The 23659-nt window shown below is 39.4% G+C and overlaps 1 protein-coding gene across 2 annotated transcripts in view; it reads left to right on the top strand.

The window, feature by feature from the left end:
- Positions 1–357: 357 nt before the first annotated feature.
- The window catches only part of GSK3B (glycogen synthase kinase 3 beta), a 127833-nt gene continuing 104531 nt past the window's right edge, over positions 358–23659 (top strand). For both annotated transcript variants that reach the window (XM_080919632.1, XM_080919631.1), the window contains exon 1: positions 358–489. In XM_080919632.1, coding sequence (XP_080775758.1) covers positions 402–489 — 88 coding nt within the window. In that variant the 5' untranslated portion in view covers positions 358–401. The remainder of the gene's footprint in view (positions 490–23659) is intronic.

Genomic DNA, 23659 nt, shown 5'->3' with positions numbered 1-23659 from the left:
AATCCCCGAGGAAAATATAATACTCAGAGTACTTATTTTCAATCAAGTATTTGCCCTCGTCCACGTGATATATATATATATTTTTAAGGATTCCACTCCACCCTTTTTCTCCTCTCCCAGGAAAGGGAGGTGAAAGAATTATATTCCCCCCCCAGCTCTAATCATCTATGTGTTAAATATCCGTACCGATCTGTCTTGAAGAAATAAATAGCTCCTTTTTTTTCTTCTTCTTCTTCTTAAATAGCTATACAAAAGGAGTGAAAAGCCAAGAGAACGAAGTCTTTTTTTCTCTCTCTTGAGGGAGAACTTAATGCTGCATTTATCATTTACCTAGCACCCTAACATAAAACAAAAGGAAGAAAAGGATTAAGGAAGGAAAAGGTGATTCAAGAAGAGCCATCATGTCGGGGCGACCGAGAACCACCTCCTTTGCGGAGAGCTGCAAGCCAGTGCAGCAGCCTTCAGCTTTTGGTAGCATGAAAGTTAGCAGTGAGTATCGATTTTATTTTACACCCTTTCTCCACCTCACCATTAAGATAAGAAACCTCGACCTACCAGGATCTTAAACTAACAGACCTGATAGAACAGTCCGTCAGTAGTAGTGGAAAAGGGCAAAACCTGTCTTGACTCAAGATGAGGCAGCTCCTTTTTCTCCTCCCATTCCCGTACCCCCTCCCCCAGCCTCATTAACCTTGAATTGAGAGAATATTAGTTTTATTTGGCTGATTGGATTTGAAACTTATTTTCTTGCGTTCTCCGTGCTGCTGGTAGTCAGCCTTTTCAAGTGCTCCAGCCTCCGGGTTAAACGATGGAAGCGTTCGTTCGCTTGCCCATCCCTTTGAATAAAGAAGAGGACAACGCTTGATTAATAAACCATGATGTGCATTTGCCGAGTCCGTGTCTTCTGGAATGAGGGAGTTTATTTTAGTTAGCTCAGGTTATCGTGGTTCTGTATTCTAACTGGAGATATTAAATGTCCCAGCCTCCTAGTATTTCCTTTTTGCCCGTGTGACTACACAAAGTATTTTTGAATCGGGATGAACTTGCTTGGTAACCCACATTCCCGTTGGAGGCAAGCTCGCATCCATCCCTCACTCTTCTAGGGGCTGATGGAAGCTGATGAATATCCCGCAGCAGTTGCATGTCTGAGTGCATTGTTTTTAAGTGGTTTAATGTGTTATCTCAACCTTCCTGTTTTGACATTACCAATCTGCCACCATATAATTTGTTTAATCAGAAGGTAACTTGGAAGGAGATTCAACTTTTGATTGAGGTTGTATTGTCATTTTGCCAAATACTAAGTTAAGTGTTGTGTCGTCATTTAAGTTTAATTTTGAAATTTTTTTTTAAATGAGTACAAGTGGATACCCTTTTAGGATTATTTAAAATGTATCAGTTCTGTAAGTCTTTTGCCCGGGAATCTGTGCTGGAAAAAAAAAAAAAAAGTCTGTGTTCTTGAAGTCCTATACTGAGTATCCAGTGTTCAGACATATCTATTTGTGGAAATGTTTATGTGGTATTTCATGAACGCTTATTAGAACGTAGTTGCAGATTCTGGCCAAAGTATTTATGTTATTTTTCTTATTCCATGAGAAAGAAGAGGGAGGACATAGATAAAAACTATTTTGTTGCTGAGAGGAGCTGATGTAACTGAAGAAGTAAGATTTTTAAAAAGTCAAAATGCTTGTGCTGTTATGTGCAGTTGGAAGCCATGCCTTTCAGTTGCACAGAGTTCTGTAGGCTTTTGGAACTTGTCTGAAACAGTCCAAAGTTATATTCAAAGTGATAGCTGAGTGGGAGAGATTTTGCAAGTTAACTTTTTTCTTTTCCTTCAGTGACTGGCTAATTTAGAAAGAGGGGTATGTTAAGAGGGAAGCTGATTTTGCATCTTGCAGGGAAGGGTCATGCTTTCTAAGCACTTTATGGAGTCATTTGAAAGGAATTTAAAAAAAATGCTAGGGTAATTTTCAGTTATGAAGTAGACTACTGAAGAGCCTTTCATGCTACTTCAGTATTTGTGTGTTGTAAGCTTTGGCCTGTTAAAACAAAAACTGCTCAGTCAATTTGAGACCATTCATTTATTAGGTTGATTTCAGAGATCTGTAATGCTAGACTAAAATACCAAAATTGGGGACCTTTTTTGTTTCCAGGATTTTTTTTGAAAACAACTTTCTCTTGATATTCTCTAGGGTGGAGGAAATCTGAGAGGAATATAGTTTGAAGTGTTTTAATTTTATATTACCAAGCAGTCAACATTAAAAGGATTAGAGTTTAATGCTAATTATTACTATCTTTTAAAAAATAACCTTGACATTAAGGACACATAGAGGAAAGAGGCATTTGTTAGGGTGCTGGTGTTCTAGAAGGCACATGTGACATTATCTAGGTCCTTGTTCCTAGAACCTCTGATGGAAAGGCATACATTCAGACGAGAGTCTGATAACTCAGTGTTATAAAATGCCAAGTGAACCATTTGTTCAGAGGGACAAAGGGAAACGGGGTGTCGAGAAAGGAGCAGGAAGATTCCTGCAGAGGTGCTTCTTAAAACAGGTGCTAGCTAAGTCTGTGAGCCAATGGAAAAGCATGTAGTGCACTGGGGTGGAAGGCAGGCCCAGCCGCATTCTGTTCTGTATGGGAGGTGAGGGTGGGTTGGTATATCTTACTCGGTCCTGCATAGGAGAATGAGGACGTGGGAGGGAAACTTAGAGGAAAGTTGGCCAAGAAAGAGCAGAAGAGGCCTGTAAAGATTTGGGTGGGGATTTGCACTATCTGCTCTAACTGCATTGCTGAACAAGGCATTCTGAGGGGATTTGGATAGCTGAGTGGAGACACAAGTAGAAGCCTTTTGGGAGAGAGTAGACTATGTTATAGATCATAGTGAAATGTGAGCATGGGGTGAAAGGAAGAGATTTGAGGACTTGTGAGGGAAAAGCTGGCAGGCCTTTGGATTGGACCGATGGAGAATATTTGTGGAGTCAGGAGTTAAAAATAAAGTCTGAGGTTATTGGTCTGGAAGACTTGACCGCTGGGTTACATTGTTCATTGTAATGGGAAATTGAGAAAATGCTGAGATGTGAGGGTGGATGAGTTCAGTTTTTAGAAATGGCATACAATACATTTCCTTGAGATTCAGCAAATAGCAGTTAGTTACTGGCAGAAGCTTAACTTTCGACTCTGTTAATTTCTAATCCTCACCTAGAAATGTCAGGTTGGATTTGAGGGCAGTAACTAGAGTTACACTTATTTTGTTTTGAGACAGGTTTTCTCTGTGGGTAGCCCTGGCAGTTCTGGTGCTCACTTGCTATATAGACCTGGCTGGCCTTGAACTAACAGAGACCCACTGGCTTCTGCCTCCCAAATGCTGGGGTGAAAGGTGCCTTCTACCACTACTTGGCATTTGATATAGTTTTAATTTTTGAGTCATTTTTAAATGTTTTTTTTTCACAAGTAATGATTCTTAGGTAAAATTTGCCTGTAAAATAATGATACCTTTAAAATTTAATTAAAAGTTGATTGTAACTTTTTTTTGGGTTGAGGCATTTATCTCAAAATTAAATAGGTATATTTCAAATACTTCCAATTTATTTTTATTTTATGTGCATTAGTGTGTTACCTGTATGTATGTCTGTGTGAGGGTGAAGGATCTTGGAGTTACAGACAGCTGTGAGCTGCCATGTGGTTGCTGGGAATTGAACTCTAGTCTCTGGAAGAGCAGCCAGTTCTCTTAACCACTGAGCCATCTCTCTAGCCTCTCAAACACCTTTTCTTTGCTGTAATGAAATCAATTTTTATTCACATCCAGATTTATGAAGATTAAATGAATATTAACATATATACAGATTCGACTGTAGAAGAACATCTTTTACTCAAAATAGAGAAAGTACATGGTAATTTTGATTAACATTAAAAATTTTGTCAAATGTTTATGGCGAGGCTGGGCAGTGGTGGCACTCGGCTTTGATCAGCACTCTGGAGGCCGAGGTTCTTGGATCTCTAAGTTTGAGACCAGCCTGGCCTACAGAGTGAGTTCCAGGACAGCTAGGGCTATTCAGAGAAACTGTCTCAAAAAAAAAAAAAAAAAAAAAAAAAAAGGCTTATGGTGAACCATTGGAAGACAGCTTGGCTAGTTGCCCAGGTACAATGCTTATATATAAGGTATTGAAACACTTAAGTTGTTTCAACATATAAAATTTTTTTGATTAAGATTTTTATTAGTAGCTGTGCAGAATGGCACATACCTTTAATCCAAGTGTTGAGGAGGCAGGATGGTCACTGAGTTCAAGGCCTGGTCTGCATGACAAGTGAGTGAGTTCCAGGCCAGCAAGGACTGCAGAGAGAGACTCTGGCTCAAAACAAAACAAAAATTACTGAAAATAGACCAATTTATAGTTGCATAGTATTCTGTAGCATCAAATTATACTGTCTTATAATCAAAGACTAGTTAGCAACTTGGAGGTGCCCTAGTTTCCAAGGAAGGTTCATTTCCTTGTGGTATATAAGAAATAGGTTATTAGGAACTAGCTAATTTCTATCTCCCCCTCCCCCTTTTGAGACAGGGTTTCCCTGTGTAGCTCTGGCTGTCCTGGAACTAGCTTTGGAGAGAGAAGCCTGCCTTCCTCTGCCCCTAAGTGCTTGGATTAAAAGTGTGCCCTACCACACCCATCTCTCTAGCTAGTTTCTTGATTTTCCTATTCAGTGGAGGAACAAAAAAAAAAAAAAAAAAAAACTGTATGTGAGATTGAAAACCAGGGCCTTACTTTTCACTCCTATCAGCTAGACTGACTCACAGTTGTTAAAGGCTTAAGATACTTAGGTAAGCTTTGCCTGGACTTTTGTTACATACACCTTGAGGATGCTAATTATCAAGTGACAAGCAGTATTCCAAAACTTTCATGGGACTTAGAGATTGAGCAGTTTATTGTGGCTGACTGGGAACTGCATTTAGAAAATGAGGTATCTTCTCATATTTCCACCCCTTCGGATGGTACTTGCATCCAGTTTCATCAGTCTCTTACATTGGACTCGATCGAATTGCAGGCGTGAGGTTTTGTTTTGGGCACACAAGTCTGGGAAAGCCCAAGTTATTAAATTCTAGCAGTATATGGTATGATGGGGAAACTTTTTAAAAAATATTTATTCAATATATACGAGTGCTTTGTCTTTAGACACACCAGAAGAGGGAATCAAATCCCATTACAGATGGTTGTGAGCCACTATGTAGGTGCTAGGATTGAACTCAGGACCTCTGGAAGAACAGTCAGTGCTCTTCACCACTGAGCCATCTCTCCATGCCCAGGAAACTTTGTATGAGCTTTGTGCATAGAGAAGACTAGGAAACATGCTAACCCTAGTGCCATGGTTCCTTTTTTCTGTTTCTGTTTTTATTCTGTACTTTCCATTAAACATTTTACATTTGTTAATTTAATGTCTGTGTGTGTGCATGTGGAGGATGGAGGAATCAGCTCTCTCCTTCTATTATGTGGGTGCTGAGGTTTGAACTCAGATTGTTTGGTTTGGTGTGGCAAGGGCTTGTAGCAGCTTTTTAGCAACTGAGCTTTCTTCTTTAGTATTTTAAAATAAGGCTTAGGGGCTTGATGGAAGGGATGAAGACAGGCAGAATGTAAGATTGGTGCCCTACTGTGTGAGTGGGGAGCAGAGGTGCATGGGCGGGGCAGCAGTAAGGCCTGCTCCCAAGACAGGACCATCCTGATTCCTCAGACACTGCTCCACAGAGAACGTAGTCCCGCTGAGAAAAGGAAGTTGTTGGAACAGTTAGCATCCTTTTCTGTCTGATATTTCAGGGATGTTCCAGTGGTGGTTAAAAGGAAAACCATGTGTAATTTGAAGAGGAAAAAAAGAGTTTCATGGTGCATGAATCTTGGTGTGGATGTTGCAGTCTTGGTATCTAACTTTGGTTATATATAAATGTTTTTTGATTATCACAAAAATTGCCTTTGAAACTTTTGAATGTGATGTGGAAAAGGATGTGGGTAAAAGCTTCTGTGCATAGAAGAGCAAGTGGCAATTGATGGAGAAACATTTTTCTTAAGTTACAGTTAAGTTTACAGATGAGGGTAGTTGGCATGGTTCAGCAGGTAAGATCAGGAGCTGGGAATTCAAGCTGGCCAGCACATCTAACAACTCTTAAAGGATGTCCAAGGAGGTTCAAGCCCATTATAGGATAATTTAGCAATGACTGACTTTTCACCATGATTTTGAAATTAGTTTCAGATATGCCTATGAGTACATATAGTATGTATTTATAGTTCCTTGAAAAAATATTAGGATTTATGTCAGCACAAAAGGGAAAATAATATGTGGCTTTCTTTTGTTGCTGTGTTAAGTCAGCACTAGTTTCTTTGGGAGAATATTGGCAGACTGTGAACAAATCTGCTTCTGCTATGTATTTTTATCCCCATTTAATATCAGGAAGTGCTTCTCCAGATTAGTCATTAATAAGGGGTCTCACTCACTCTCTCTCCCCCACACCCTCCTCTCTCTCTCTCCAGGATTTTTCTGTGTAGCTCTGGATATCCTGGAACTCACTCTGTAGACCAGACTTAGCTACCAGTCTCTGCCTCCCTAGTGTTGAAATTAAAAGGCTCATGCCACACACACCTGATGTCTCGTTCAGTTGTTCATGCAATGATTCTTATCCCTACAGAATTTGATGCTAACTACAAATAGTAATTTTTTCTGGAAGTACTTTTTAAATTGTGTTTTTAACCAATTATTCAGCTATATAGCATGCATTTGTTAGTGCCTATAATTGGAGCCTCCTTCTTTCTGGCCCTCCTCCCCCCAAGAATAGAAGTTAATGTGACAGTAGATTCCTTGGAATCTGACCCTTTTAGAATTGGTTAGTGATTGACAAAATAAACCAAACAAGTCAGATTTAAAAACTGTGGAAGAATGGCTATGCCGCTTTTAGTTAGACCTGACGCCAGGCTGACAGAGTCGTAGCTTTGTGTCCTGGTTTGTAAAAAGGTGTCTCAGAGCTTTTTAAAGAGTTATTATTTAGCACTTTCTAGTCTTATTTTTCAGCTTTTTTACCTGCTGATCCATTTTGCTGATCCTCATTTAAGTGGGCTTTTAAATTTTTTTTTAATGTCATGAATAGCTGTGTAGACTAATTATATGAAACCCTGCTCCTATGTCATACGAATTGAAAAGTGGGCATCTTAATTCCCTTCTTCTATAAAATCAGGTAATGTATTTCAATGAATTCACCGTTTCCTTCTTGGCATGTTGAAGAGACTACGTTGAGTCATATATATCACTTAATTGGCCATCTACTTTCCAAGCCCTACTTCTCAGGTACAGCCTGATTGCTGTTCTCTCTAGTAGTCTTTGTCCTTTTATTGATTAGTATAATTTTAGTTTATCTTTAAAAATAACATGAGAGCAAGCCCTGTGATCTCAGTTGCTTAGAGACTGAGGCAGGATAACAGTCCAAGGGCTGCTTGGGCAGCTGACATTCTGTCAGAATACATAAAAAGAGTGCTGGGGTAACACACTGAGTGGTGGGGTGTTGGTCTTGCATGTGTGAGGCCATGCTTCATTCTCCAGTACTAGGAGAAATAAATTATAAAGCAGAATGAAATTAACATTAGATATTGTTTCTACCTTCTCATAGTAATATCATTGTCATGTCTATCTACCTTTGTTATAATTAAACTATTATTTTTAATCAGATTGTTAAATCATTCCCACTATCTAGACATTGAACAGTAGTCAGAGCCAAAACAAGTTGTGAAAACGCCCACACTTCCTTTTGAGAAGAGCTGTATTGGTATATAGTTCATATATGATAAAGTTTACCCACGGATCATTTAGTGGTTGTATTTTCAGAGAGTTGTGTAGCCATCACTGTGACTCAGTTTTTGGATAGTTCTCTCAATGTCCCCTCCACACACACAAAGAAACCTTGGATCCATTACTGGTCTCTTTATCATGCTATAGGTAAGCATTAATCTGTGTATATCTAGTCTAGATTTTATATAAATGGATCTATAGTATCTTTTCTCCTCCTCTCTTTGTTTTGGTTTTTGAACCAGGCAAGGTCTCACTGTTTATTCCTTGCTGACTGAAACTTGTGTAGACTGGGTTGGCCTCAAGCTTGAGATCTGCTGTCTGTCCTTTTGAGTGGGATTACAGGCATGCACCACTGTGTCCTGGCTTTTTGTGACAGGGTTACACTCTGAAATCCAGGGTGTCTCAACTTGGGGTCTTCATGCCCTGCTTCCCCAGTGTCTGGTCGGCAGTATTTGCAGACGTGATGTGACCTGTCATTGCCTTTCCTATAAGACTAGCTTCTTTTCCTTGACTCGCCTTACAGTCTTCCATGCTAAAGCATGTACGATAGAAAGGCCCTTTTTACTGCTGAGTAACAATTTAATTAGATATAAGTGTCATGTGCATCAATCCATTAGCATTCAGGTTTTCTGGTTTTTGGCCACACAACTAATAACTGCTTTGGACACTCACGAGCAAGTTTTGATGTGTTTTAAGTCTTCTGGACATGTACCTAGAAATGGAACTGCTGGATCATATGGTAACTTGTTGATCATTTTAAAGAACTATGAAGCCTTTTCTAAATTCACAGCCAAGTTTCTTTTTGTTGTTTTGTTTTTAAATATGTTTATTATTACCATTCCTTTATTTGTACTGTTTGTAGTGATACAGGCTTGATTTTTCCTCTATAGAGATATCAGTTTTGCAGGCTCTTTTGAATTTCTACCTGCTGTATGTAACTCCTTTTCTTCTCCCACAGCATCCTTTTTTATACAGCCCTAATTTGATTGCTGGTACCTGAGCTGCTGGGTCTCCAGGATCTTTTGAACAGCTGACTTCATTCTCCTGTTACTTGGATCATGTGTTTGTGTATCACTGCAGTTATTCTCTAATATTATCTTGTGACATCAGCCAATAGCACTCAAAGTTATGATTTCATAAATATATCTGGAAATATTCTTAGCTGATAATGTATTTATTTAATTAATTTATTTTTGAGGCATATTCTCACTATGTAGCATGGGCTGGCCTTAAATTTGCTATTCTCTGGGTGTCAGCTTCCTGAGTAGGGGTCTGGGTGTATGCCACTATACCTCTGTCAGTGATTTTTTTTTTTTTTTTTGGTATTTGTACTAAAGGGAAATAGGAAAGGGACATGGTTTTCGGCAAATATCTTCACCTCTTCTACATGAGACACAGGTTTTTGAACATTTTTTATAGAGATTTTTATGATCATTTGGTGACTGAGAATTCTACCAAGTTCTAAGTATATGTATATCAACTATACATTCTCGGACTAGGAAAATAACTATAGGACGAGTTCAGAGACCCACTGGACCTAATATAAGTTGGATTTCAGCCAAAAACATGAATCACCTGGCATCCATAAACACCTACTTTAACTGAAGGGCTGTGATATTTCTTTGAGTCTCCTGGAATCAGCCCCAATTCAGAACCGGTATCTAGTAGATCCTGGAAAGTCTGATTGGTCTACCCCCCTCCCCCCCATGTACAGTTACCCTTGTAAAGAGGTATATGTCTCTGGGGAATGAGAAGGAAAGGCTAACAGTAAAACTCAGCTCATAGAAGAGAGAGCATTTAATTGGGGCCAGCTTAGAGTTTCAGAGGTTTAGTCTGTTATCATGAGCATGGGAGCATGCAGGCAGACTCGATGCTAGAGAAGAAAGTAGCTAAGAGCTCTACATCTGGGTTCATAGGCAGGAGGAAGAGAGCTGTTGGGCCCGTCCTGGCTTGGGTTTTTTGAAACCCCAAACTCCCACTACCAGAGACACATTTTCACTGAGAGGGCCATATCTACTCCAGTGAGGTCACATCTCCTAATCCTTCAAGTCATGTCACTACCTGATGACTAAACATTCAAATACATGAGCCACTGGGGGGCATTTTTTTTTTTCAAACTACCATAGTATTTTACCAAGTTCTTTCCTCAGGAGAACCTGGCCATCTCTTCTTCATTCAGGGAGTTCTGGGTCTACAGACTGGCTCAAGTCTGGAAATTGGTTCTTGGGCCAAGATTCTCATAGCTAAGATACAATGTAGCCTTTTATTTGTTTGAGAAATTTTCTGAGTAAACAGATCAAACAGGAATACAGTAGGCATCTTACCTATTTCATGCCTGGAAACACCACGATTGATTAGCCAGTACTAAAGGTCCAAATGAGTCATGCCACCATAAAATTCGTTTTGTCTGTGCTGACTTTTACAGGTCAGGCCATTTGATGCTGCTTTGTCTATTCTACCCATTGCAATAGCTATGATCACTTCAACTTCGGTGAGTCCGTTCTGCCACTGGCCCCTGCTTCTTGGAGCCCAGTTAAACCATCGTATTTAGTTTGTCCAGCTGAGCAGGAGCATCTCCAGCCCTTAGGTCTGGCACAAGGAGAAGGACAACAGCAAAGCTCTTCAGATGTGCTGGTGCCCCTCTCACCATTTTGCATCTTATAGGATGTCTTAGTCAGGGTTTCTATTCCTGCACAAACACCATGACTAAGAAGCAAGTTGGGGAGGAAAGGGTTTATTCAGCTCACACTTCCACATTGCTGTTCATCACCAAAGGAAGTCAGGACTGGAACTCAAGCTGGTCAGGAAGCAGGAGCTGATGCAGAGGCCATGGAGGAATGCTGTTTACTAGCTTGCTTTCCCTGGCTTGCTCAGTCTGCTTTCTTATAGAACCCAGCCCAACTACCAGCCCAAGAATGCACCACCCACAATGGGTCCTTTCACCCTTGGTCACTAATTGAGAAAATGCCTTACAGCTGGATCTCATGGAGGTATTTCCTCAAGAGAGGCTCCTCTCTGTGATTACTCCAGCTTGTGTCAAGTTGACACACACCAGCCAGTACATAGGATTAGTAAAAGGCATGTCTTATGGACCTTTCTATTGTGGAGGATTAGGTTCTACACAGCATGCTCACTCTAGCATTGCCCCTTTTCTGATCCTTAACAGTCTCTTCATCAGCTAAGCAAAGGGATACCAGGCATCTCAATTCCTTTTCAGTTCTTTTTACAGATACTTAAGTCAATTCAAGCAAACTTAAGTCACCTTTTTGAATTGTGTAAGCTACTGAATTAAACCAAGAATCTCTACTCAGTGGGTCCATATCAATAAACGTAGCATGATCCTTTTATTTTCTTTCCACCATTATCCCACTAAGATCCATTCCCACACAGAATCTCCAGACTTCTGACTGAATGAATTAGAAAACTCATTAAGGTATTTAATAGTGATACCTTTCCTCATGGACTACACTTTCTGTCTCCTATCTTGGAGCCTGTTTTATTAAGTTTGATTGTAGGTGCAGAGGCAACTATTGGTAGACCCTGAGGGACATCAGTATTATGGTCTTGCCTGGCAGAGAAAGTCACTACTGGTTTAGCTGGCAATGGAGGATTTATTTACTTAGTCAGAGGTGAAAAAGGCAATATTTCAGGCAGTGCTGTTGGGAGTACACCTGCTTGGCTTCAGTAGTCTTCCCACACACTCCCATCCCAAGTTTCAGGATCTTACTCTTTGCCATTTGCCTTATTAATCACTGACACCTGAGGCTGAGCCTTAAAAATCCCTTAATTGACAGTGAGCAAAGAGATACCAGCCATCTCTGACTGCTTTTCAGTAGGCCCTCTTTTGACAGATGCTTCAGCCAACCATTCAAACAAACTTTGGTTTGGTTCAAACAAATTTTTGCTATAATTCAGCTAACCTTATTCAGTTTGATTTTCCACACCTTGAGCTCTGTGGGTGCAGGAGAGAAGATTCTCTTCCATGGTGCACATAGAAAGCTCTAGACTTTATGTGCATCTGGAGCCCGTCAGTTTTTATCACTTGAATTCATAGAAGTTGCTGAGATGCTACAAGTTGCTTGGTATTTTCCTTTGTCAGTTTATCTAAACATGCTAGGAACATCCTACCAGCATCATTGTTTTCCTTATATTTTCACCGGTTGTAAAATATTTTACATGCAGAGTCACAAAAGCCATTGCCTTTCATAATTGTTGAGTCAGGGTAGCCAACTGCATTTGTCTCATGTTTGTAAAGTAGTTCTTCATGGCCTGGGCTTTCAGTACTCTAAAGGCTTCAGTAATTGTTAGTGTTGCCAAATTGGGAAGACTATTTCAGATACTTAAAAGATTCATTCTTATGCTTCTGTTGCTCTAGAACCACTTATGTTTCCAAATTCTGTATTAGGCAGAATTCCCTGAGGAACAGAACTTAGAGAAGGAATCTTCATATATCGAAAAGTGATTTTTTTTTTTTTTTAAGAATAGAAGCTGTGGTTCAGTGAATCCAGTGATGACTGCCTTTGATCAAAAGGCTCAAGATCAAAGTCATTTAGAGACACTTGAACCCCAAGTATAAGGTGTGTAGGCCCCACATCTTATTGTTTTGGTCACATAAAGTAAAAATGACATTTAAATAAAATTTATGTATTTACATATTTTAACCCTGAATATTGAAATATTTCAGTGTATAATTACAACAATTATTGTTTCATACTATTTTTTTCATATTGAATCATCATTGCCTAGTTTTTCACACTTTATTACTGATTCTGAGTAGCCACAGTGGTTATTGTACTGACTTGTGCAGGTTAAAATTTTGTTCAAGAATTAGTTTAACTTGCTATTCACACCTTTTAGTTATTTTCAAGTAATAGGAAAAGATGTATATGGGTTGAGAACACTTCTTAATTCATGTCTTTTTTAGTTGTGTTTTCCACTTTTGAAATTTTATATTGGCAAAGGTTAAGGGACTTTTATGTTTTTCAAAGGGTGCTTACTGTTAGGGTAATTCTTTCTGTATTAGCATAACTGCCCTTATATTTGTTCCTTTCCTATCCGTCCTTCCTCCCTCCCTCTTTTTTTTCTTCCTTCCTTCCTTCCTTCCTTCCTTCCTTCCTTCCTTCCTTCCTTCCATCCATCCTTCCTTCCTTCATTTTTTTCCAAGACAAGGTTTCTCTGTGTAGCCCTGGCTGTCCTGGCACTCACTCTGTAGACCAGGCCGTTCTTGAACTCACAGAGACCTTCCTGCCTCTACTTTCCAAGTGCACCACCTTGCCTGGCAATATGTTGATATTTATTGCTTTGCTTGTTAGATGTATCCTTGCTATGATTGCTCTGATCACAATGAAATTGTACTGGTCTAGATGGTCTTTGTTATATGTTTTCACCCTTGATGTTACAAAGACTATCTCAGCATTTAGTCCCAGACACTCTTCTCCTTAATCCCTTAGTCATTTAGTGGCCTTTGTACATGCCACCTCACATTCTAGTCAGCGTGTATCTTCTGTCTTTCTAGGAGGTGATAAGCTACAGTGTGACACAGAAGCATCTTATTCACCTTGGTTTCCTGCAGTGTACAGAACAGCTTTCTGTACTGTGTCATTTATACATACTGAGCTGAAGGCATGTGCTGTGCCCTGATGTTGGTACATGATGTTGCCATGTATGTGTATTTGGAAACCGAACTCAGGTCTTTTGGAAAGAGCAGTAAGGGCTTGTAAATAATGAGCCACCCCCCCCCCCTTTTTTTTTTTACTTAAAGGAGAAAGAAGGGAAGTTAGAGACTCAGTTATACTGTGAGCCTAGTGTTTATTGTCTTTGAACTCTTGGGATGATGGCTAAATGAGTGACATGATCCAGTGACTAGAACACAGCTGCTAGGCTGTACGAGGTAAGCTTGGCACCTTTGAGACACTGAGCATGTGCAGTGCTACAGTGACTTCAAGCCCTCACAGATTTCATTCGGAGTGGGTAAGGATAGAACAAGAAATCCTGACAAAGTTTTCTTTCACCAAGAAGTTGATTCCTTAAAAGAATAGAGAATAAGTAAACAGACAAATACCTGAACATAATTAGTTCTTTCATCGTTGATACACAACTGTAGTCTTTTGAGAGAGTCATGAAAACCATGGGTCTTTAAGAATTTTTGATAAACTAGTATAGTTTAGTCTATCATTTCTGAGTTCCCCAGAGAGAGTGAAGAATAGCATTAGTATTTGTTGCTAAATAATGTTGTCTCTAAATATGTGTAAACTGTGACTGTTTATATTTGAGTATGGGAAATAGTTTTGACTAATCAGCATAGTATATTTCTGTGAGTGTTTGTATGCATTGTGAGGTCGCTGTCCTAAGGAACAGTTCTGGAACATGGGTGAGATTTATCTTCTCAGTGAATAGGAAATAAGCTTTTCTTGAACCAAGGGGTTACAAAGGACTAGGCACATATGCTCAGTTATACATTAGGGGTCACTTTACTCAGTTTTGAGAACTTTAAAATAATCTGTAAGAATTCCTGAGTCCTCAAAAAACAAGGAATGGCTGTGCACCTTGGAAGAAAATGTCCTAGTTTTTAATTTTTTTTTCTCTACATTGAGGATGACAAGAACTTATTACAGAACAAAATGGGATTGAGTAGGTCAACTTCCTCAGTCCTTCGGAGAGTGGTCCCCAGTAGGACAGTCACTGACTGCACTGCTTGCAAGATGGTCTCAGGATAAATGGCACACCTGGTTCACTTTCAGAATTAATTTAGAAGTGAAAGGATGTTTGGAAATGTAGTTGTGTATTATGTGTGATTGAGCCACATTTTTGCTGTTATTTGCTTGTCCATATTTTGGAAAGCCCGTGAATGTTCTAAAGTTTGGGGGGAGAAGCTGCTGATGTGGGTGGGATAGAAACGAAAACGATTTGGCTGTGATAGCAATGAGTCTCCCTGGATATAGGTGATGGCCACCCTTAGCAGAATAATCCAGACTTCACTGTGTGACAGACACTGTTTTAAGTCCACACACTTGAGACATTGTTGTCAGTACTGAATAGATGAGGAAGCAAGGCAACTTCAACTGATGTATTCAGATGCTTTATTTGCAGTTTTAATCTATATATTCTATATGTAATATAGAATGTAATATATAGAATCCTAGAGCTAGTAGAGAATAAGTCCAGGTGTTGTGTTGCATCTAGCCTCTCCAGAGGAGTATTTATTGCATCACTATACAACACTAAGGAAATTAATTTTATCTTTACCACAGTCTTAGAAGACACATGATTTAAATGTGAGGCTTAGCGGACCTCACATTTAGCAAGATCTACAGCCACACACTGAAATCCTTTTCTTAAAGTGAGGCAGGAGGTTGGGAACCTAGTAATGATGCAGAGCTGGCAGTGAGTCCTAGATTGTTACTTTTCCGTCTTACTATATATACACCATTTGATTGTATTAACCGACTCTTGGGTTTACCCCTTAGAAACAGCAGCTCAGTAGCAGTGTAAGGAAGACTTACATAATAAGAGGACAAGAGCAGGAAACCGATTCTTCAAGCAGGCCCTATCTCATTTTCTTTGTACAGATGAGCTCCATGTACTATAGGGGAAGATTGCAGAGCATATTATAAATTACAGTGCTTTTTTCAACAAGGTTTGATACTATCTTTAGGTATTCTACATTAGTTTTTTTTTAGATTGTTTGGCTATGTAAGATCATTGTGGGTCCACTCTGATAATACACAGTAGACTGCAGTTATTTATTTGAGAAAAAGAACGACTACATTTTATTTTGCAAGCGGTAGAGTCCACCTCTAGCATGATTTGGAGGACTTTAAGGAAGGCGCACTTCTTAGGGATCTAGTGTTTTAAGTATTAAATTGTAATCAGCAGATGTTGAACAAGAGGTGTCTTTGTAGTTCGTGTAGATCAGATATTTGTATAGACATTCTTTTAGACTGCATTGTTTTTGAAAACTACGTTTAGTTTGGTGACAGTATGGTATGTATTAACTGTTTCATTCAAATGACCAACTAGGATAGAAACATCAGATTACTGTGGAGTATCAAATCTTTTCTCTCTACTGGGATGTCTAACGTGTTAGTAGGAGCCATTGTTCTGAGATGCCCTTCAAAAATATGGATAACTATTTTGGCTCATTGAGAACTATGAAGGTTATTAATGCAGAATGTTTTATTCCCCCATTCAGTTTTAGTCTCAGTTTTGCAGAAATGCTGCTAAGCCTTGTCTCCATGCTGAAAGCTGTCTTCCCTGAGATAGCTGACATCATCAGAGTTCTAGGAACATCAGACAGCATTGGCTACTTGTGGCTGAGAGGTTTTTATAGGAGACCTTTGAGTAAGCTACTTTGTCCTTGCCAGGACATTTTTAAAGAATCAGCTGGCAGCTCCACATTACTTTAGAGAGCAGTTGGAAGAAGGAATCACAGGCTCCTTTCTGTTTCCACCTCTGTCTACCCTCTCCCCACTTGGCTCTTTATGGGTGCTGAATTCAGCTTCCAATAGAATAATTTTTTTTTAGACTTTTTTGTTAACTTGATACCTGTAAATAGATGCTGAATATTTTCCACTTATATAAAACTGTAGATTAGAATATTTTTATGAACCAGCATACCTTCATCACCAGTTTCTAAAATTTGTTACATATGCTTAATACAGAGAACAGATAGATACAGAGGCAGCACCGTGATTCTGCCTTTTAAATAGTAAAGGGAAAGTCTTCTAATCTTCAAAAGAGTCAAGAGGGGCCATGGTGACCCTGTGGAAGTCAGATGATCTTTTGAGGGAATTGGTTCCCTGGATTGAGCTCAGGTTGTCTGGCTTAGAGGCAAGCACCTTCCCTACGGAGCCACAGTGGTCCTTCACTCGGCCTGCCTTAGTCCCTGCACTCAGGCTGAGGCAGAGGGGCAGTGGGGCAGCAGGATCTCTGAGAGTTCATTGCGTGGTTGTGCCATTTCTCCTCACCGCTGATTCTGGCACAGACCTGCTAATTCTATGAGTTTCTTTGTTCTTGATGTTTTATGTAAAGGTAATTTTGTACACTGTGTGATTATGGAGCTTTTTGTGTTTGGCCTCTTTCACTCAGTATATTTTTAGGGTTCATTTTTGTTTGTGCCGTGTTTCATCATAATGGCTAGATATTCCATACTCTGTGTGTGTGTGTGTGTGTGTGTGTGTGTGTGTGTGTGTGTGTGTGTGTATTTCCATTCCTTTCATTTATTCAGTTATTTCTACCTTTTTTTCGGGGTGTGTGTCTGTTCTGAATATTCTGTACAGAGTTCCTCTGAACCTATGTGTAGAAGAGTTTGGTTGAGTAACAGGTATTTCTTTAGGATATATCCCCAGTAATACTGCTTGGCTATGTGGCATTTCAGTATTTGATATGCTGCGGGATAGTCAATATGTTTTTCATAGGGGTTGTACCATTTGGCATTACCACCAGCATCTAGGTTCCAATTTCTGTCCACCCTCTAATACTTATTTTCTATTTGTTTATGTGCATTTGTGCCTGTGCGTTGAGCGTAGGTGCCTGAGGAGGTCAGAAAAGGGTATTGGTGGATTTCAGCCACTCATGTGGGTGGTGTGAGAACCAAACTGGTCTATTGCAACAGCAGCAGACACTTTTCATGGCTGAGCTCTCTTCAGCTCTGTATTTTCTGCTCTTTGATCACAGTGTTCATTCTGTAGTGAAATGACGTAGCACCCCCACCCACTTGTTCGGTGTCTGCTTGCTTTTCTCTTGGAGAAGTGTGTATGAAAAATCCTTTGCCTTTAAAAATGTACTGTTTAAATTTGCTACTGAATTGTATAGAAACTTTGGAATAGTTTACCTTCATTTTTATTATGAAGGTATTTTACCTTGTAGGTACATTTAAAAATTCACTTTTTGTGGTTTGTCTTTTCAATCCCTTGATAGTGCCTTTTGATGCACAGAAGTTAAGTTTTGATTAAGTTGAATGTATCTAATATTTTTTTCTTTTCTTGCTTGTGCTTTTGTATAAAAATGCAGTGCCAATTTCAAGTGTTTGTTTTTTGGTAGTGCTGGCATTGAACCTAGGCCCTCCTATCTGCTCTGCAACTTCACTACTGAACTGTATCTCCAGTGCTCTTATTTTTTTAAAATAAGTTTTTTTTTTTTTAAAACATATATGGTGTTTTGCTTATCTGTATGCTTGAGCAATAAATTCATGCCTGGTGGAGGCCAGAAGAGGGAGTTGGGTTCCCTGGAACTGGAGTTAGAGATGGTTGTGAGCCACTATGTGGGTGCTGGGAATTAAATCCTGGTTCTGTGGAAGAGCAGCCAGTGCTCTTAACTGCTGAGCCATCCCCAGCTCCATCTAGATCTCTATTTAAAGTCAGGATTTCACTGTATAATCCCACTTGGTCCGGAACTTGAAGTTCTTTGCATCTTGAGTGTATATCTGACTCGTACTATTTTTTTTTTTAAGTGAGAAGAAATATATCATGACTTAGTGTTTCCCGAACTATTTCAGGATGACGAGTTTGCATTATAAAATTTCCTTTCCAGACTTTAAGTTTTAAACTTAGACTTCTATTCTCTTACAAGGAAATCTTGAGTAGTAATGACTATGTTTGTACATATACAGTCTAATTACTGTTATTTTGAAGTTATGAAGAATAATTAGCAGTAATGTAAGAATCATTTGTAATTAATGATTTCTAAGGATATATAGGGAGATTACTGTTTTAAAATCATTTGAAAAGATTTTGTGGATTAAGCTGCATATTTGATAAATACATAGTGCTATTAGTCAGGGATATCTAGAGGAACAGAAGTTATAGAATGTATATATATATATATATATATACATACATACATACACACATACATGCATACATATGTACACACATACATATAGATGGGCTTTATTAGAGTGGACTACAGGATGTAGTCCAGCTAGTCTGGTCTAGCAATGGCTGTTTAAGAATCTAGTTGTTGAGTCTGTGAGGTGGATGTCTCAGCTGGTCTTCAGTGTACACTGAAATCCTGAAGTTGGCTCTAGTTCAGTGAAGGAATGGACTTTCGAGCCAGAGTGAGAGCAAGCAGGCAAAGAGAGCCACCTTGTTTTTTCTGTGTACTTTATGTAGGCTGTCAGCAGACAGTATAGGGCAGATTAAGGTGGATTTTCTCACCTCAGAAGATTCAGGTTAAAAGTGGATCGTCCCACCTCAAACTATTTAATTGAGGAAGAAAAAAGAAAAAAGGAAAGTCCTCGAAAGTATACCTAGCCACTTGAGTTTTAGTTAATTCCAGATTTAGTCAAGCTGACAACCAAGAATAGTCATCACATGTAAATAGGCTTTTTTTTTTTTTAATCTTGCTGTCAGTGGTTTTTTATTTTGAGACACTGACTCTATAAGCCCTAGCTGGCCTGAAACTCACTACATAGATCTTGCTGGCCTTGAACTCACAGAGATCCACCTGCTGAGATGTGTGTGCTACCATACCAGGCTGTCTGTGTTTTCAAAATAATATTTAAAAATTTTAAGATTTATTTTTATGTATATGAGTGTTTTGCATGCATATATGTATAATGTATCCTGGGCATGCGTCATACCTGTGGAGGTTGAGGTTAGAGGTGTCAGATCCTCTGGAACTGAAGTTATGGGTGGTTGTGGTTTGTAGGGGTCAAACTCAGGTCGTCTGTAAGAGCTCTTACCTGCTGAGCCATCTCTTCAGCCCATTAAATGTATTCTTTAAAAATCCATACATTTAGACAATGTGTTCTGATCTTACCCATCCACCACTCCTCCCTGCAGCTTCCTTCTTGGTTCTGCCCTGTCTGCTCCCATTCCGTGCCTGCTTTGTTTTCGTTAATCCCCACGTCCCGTTAGTGCTGCCCTGTGCATGTGGGCACACGCGTGCACTGGCGTGGGCAAACTGCCAGTGGCCATGCAGCAGGAGAGTGACCTGCACCTCTCCTGTCCTTTAGTTGCCAGCAGCTTCTCTGCTGAATTTGCTGTCAAGTTTTATTTAGGGCTCCTTCCTCGCTCCCATCTTGAGTTTTGTTTTATAACTGTAAAGTGTCTACACAACTCCAAACCCCAACCTAGGCACACATACTCATTACTTCTTAGAAGAAAGCTGTACTGTTTGTACCACACATTTTTATTTTACTTGAAAAAGTGTTCAAGGTCATTCATGGTTAACATTTATATTACATTCATTCACTCTGTGTGTGTGTGTGTGTGTGTGTGTGTGTGTGTGTGTGTGTGTGTGTGTGGGCACATAACTGTTGTGGTGTGAGTGTGAGGTCACCGACTTCCTGAAGTCATTCTCTCCTACCTTGTGGCCATGGGAGGGTGCAGTTGGTCATTAGGTGTGGTAGCAGGTGCCTTTACTGTCTCTTGATGACCATCTTTTTCTGTGTGTACCAACTCTTGATTTTTTTTTTTCAGCACATGGTTTCATATTTATTGATATTTGGGTTTTGTATAAAGATATTTTAGAAATGGAGTATTTTATTTTTGTTTTTATCATGAAGTTATTTTAGCAGATGGACTCAGAACAGTAGAGGTGTACACAGTAAAATATTTAAAATATCCTGACTCTGGTTTGTGCACTGACCCTCGACATGCACCTTCAAAGCTTGAATCGGTGACGGTGAGTTCAAGATACCTTCCTAACAGTTACACATTACAAAGTGATTCTAAAAAAAAATTCCGTGTTGTGAGTATTCTCTGACTCCATGGTTTCTTTCTATCTAGCTAAGGGCCATTATCCTTGGCTGAAGTTTTTTCATGTGACATCAGTTAATATTACCTTTTTGAATACAATGAAGACTTTTAATAATGATTTTGATACCTTCTTATTATATATTATATACACTACCTAGATTTTCTATACTTGTTTCAAAATCCATAAAATTGTATATATTGCTGCATTTCTCTTTATTTTTCTATAGATTTAAACTTAATTTTTAAAATAAATTGGCACAAATTTCACTGAATAACATTGTAAGTAAATTTGAAAAAGAGGGATACCGTTTTAACATGAAAATTGAACATAAATTTATGAAAATAGAGAAAAGGCTTTACAGTACCTTTACTTGGACTTTTATTTACCTTCTGCCTCTGGCATTGCATGTTTAATTTGTTTTTAATGTGTTAATGAAAGATACTAAATTAAAGAGTTGATGAACTGAGAGTGCTTCTCTCTGATTCTAGAATGTTACTATGTAGTATATTTTAAAATGTATGTACTTATGGCTGAGTATTAGAACAATTAACCTAAATACTTTTTGTAGGCAGTTTATACAAAGAGGATAAACAGTCGATGTGTGAAACAGTATTCAGTTTAGTATAGAATTAAGGAGGATAAAGATGAAGTGAAATAAAATGAACAGTTCATGTTCCTTAGATTGTTACTTTGTGACAAAGGTGGTCCAGAAATATGTTGCTAAGGTAGAATAAATACTTTTTTTTTTTTTTCCTGGAGAACACTTTTGCAGTTTTAGAAATGAATGCTTGGCCACTCATTTTAAGGAGAAAAGGTAAATGTGTTCTCAGACTAAGATGCTTATTAAAACTTTGGTCCTAGCACAGATACTGTGCATTCTCTGTCCAGTACACTATGGTCATTTCATCCTTTCAAGAATTCATGAGAGAGATGATAATGTAGGAGAGTATTTATCATGGAAAGAAGTTCCTAATGGTGAGGGAAACGGTGTTACTAAGGAGTATGCATAAGGGTCCCACAGACTACAACAAAATCTACAAGATAACCCATCAGACCATAGTCTTTCTTAGGTCATGTCCTAGTTAGTTTTAATTGTTGGCTTGCAAGGAAAAACTTGGTTAAGGAACTTCCCAGGGCATGCTGGCCAGTGGGTATGTCTGTGGGGGATTGTCTTGATTGATACCCGATATAGGAGCTAGAGCGTGCTGCCCACTAAGGGAGGTATCTTAGGAGAGTGGTCCTGGGCAGTTCATGTTTGTGCCCCGACTCCCTCACAGATGGACCTACCTGGGACCCGGAAGTAAGTGTAAGTCACACAAACTGTTCCTCCCCAAATTGCTTTTTTGTTTGTTTGTTTGTTTGTTTAAAGCAGCAGAAAGGAAACTGGAACAATAGTGCTACTTTTTCTCTCTTTATCTTTATTTTCTTTTTTTTTCCACAGTGAACATTTATTATCTTAAGAAACCTGTTAGAAAGTGTCCTCCCTTCCCTTTTTTTTGTAGAAATGATTCACTTAAGGATTCTTGCAAGTAATAAATCTCAAAGCACTCTTAAAATAGAACTACCTTAATAACAACTTAAATCTATAAGAAAATTTGGCGAGTATATAAAATAGGGATTAAAGCTTATCTGTATGTTCTTTGCTTTCTGCTGTGTCCACTTTTTGTTTTACGTTTGAGACCACAATTTAATCACATTTGTCTGTTCCTTTCCTGTCTCCAAACCCTCCCATACGCTCCTGCTCTCCTTCAGATCCATAGCTTCTTTTTGCACTGAGTTATTAATGTCATATATGTATTTGTATATACATAAAAATTCCTGGGTGTATAACCTGTTGAGTTCATATAATATTCCTTGTATGTATGCTTTCAGGGCTGATCTTTGGCCCAGGAAAGCTAACTGGTGTGCTGTTCCTTGGGAGGACCACCTCTCCTGCTGCTTCCAGCTTTACTCAGTTGCCTCGTCCTTGAAACCCAGCTAACTACTTAGTGCTAACGAGTGAAGTCCTGGCCATTGGATGAGGCTGTAACCACTAATTGCTGAACCAGTGTAATCCCCAGCAACACTCTGTAAACACATGTCTTTACAACCACAGATAAGTGTAGTCTTCACTCCTCACCAAGGAACCTTTCTGCAACAGACTACAGAAAACCAGAGCAATCAAGATGCAGAGCTGTGGAGCCCATCCCAGTCGATAGATACATCTGCAAACACTTCCACACCTAAGGCTCTTGTGCAGAGGGGGCAGAAAGATTGTAAGAACCAGAGGGTCAGGGAGTGTGTTGTGAGAGTGTGTCTCCTAGTAACATTAGAAGCCACATCATCAATTCTCACCAGCATTCTGCAGAGCATCTGAGGCTGGAAGCTGACAGCATTGCTGTTGTTGGGAGGGAGTAAAGCCTTCTCAGTGAGTGGGTGCCCTCACTCACTGCCTTTTAGTCGCCCCCAGCAGGAACTCAGTTAACCGTTGCAATTACTGTTTCTGTATGGCATTCCCACTGTCTTAGCTTCCCTCACGTCTGCTTCCAGGCCTGGCTCCTTTCTTTTCCCTTTTCCTGTCCTTGACAGGGATTCTCTGTTTCAGCCCTGGCTGTTCTGGAACTCACTGTAGACCAGGCTGACCTCAAACTCAAGATCTGCCTGCCTCTGCCTTCCGAGTGCTGGGATTAAAAGTGTGTGCTAAAGCCGATTTTTCATAACTTTTCTGAGACTTACACTTTTATCAAGAAGTGAAAAAAGTAGAGCTTGCAAGACCAGTTAGCATGTCAAAACACCAGCTTCAAGTCTGAAGACACGAATTCAGTCCCCTGGCTGCATGTGTTGGAAGGAGAAAACAGACTCCCTTAAGCTGTCTTGTTACTCTGCCTCCAGCACAGATAAATTAGTGTACTAAAATTAAAACTTACTTTGGGCGTTTGCCTGAATGTGTATCTGTGCACCGTGTGCAGCAGTGCCCGAAAAGGCCATAAGAGGGATTGAACTTACAGATAGATGGTTGTTAACCACCATGTAGGTCAACCTGGGTCCTTTGTAAGAACAGTAAGTACTCTTGACCACAGAGCCATTTCTCCAGCCCCGTGAAATGAAATAAAATAAAGGTATTTTTATTTTTAACATGAAAAATTAGTCCAACAATTTGCTG

The sequence above is a fragment of the Micromys minutus genome, assembly GCF_963924665.1.
Source record: "Micromys minutus genome assembly, chromosome: 7".
Taxonomy (NCBI): domain Eukaryota; kingdom Metazoa; phylum Chordata; class Mammalia; order Rodentia; family Muridae; genus Micromys; species Micromys minutus.
Note: the sequence above shows the minus strand (reverse complement) of the source record. Positions and strands in the feature narration are given on the sequence as shown.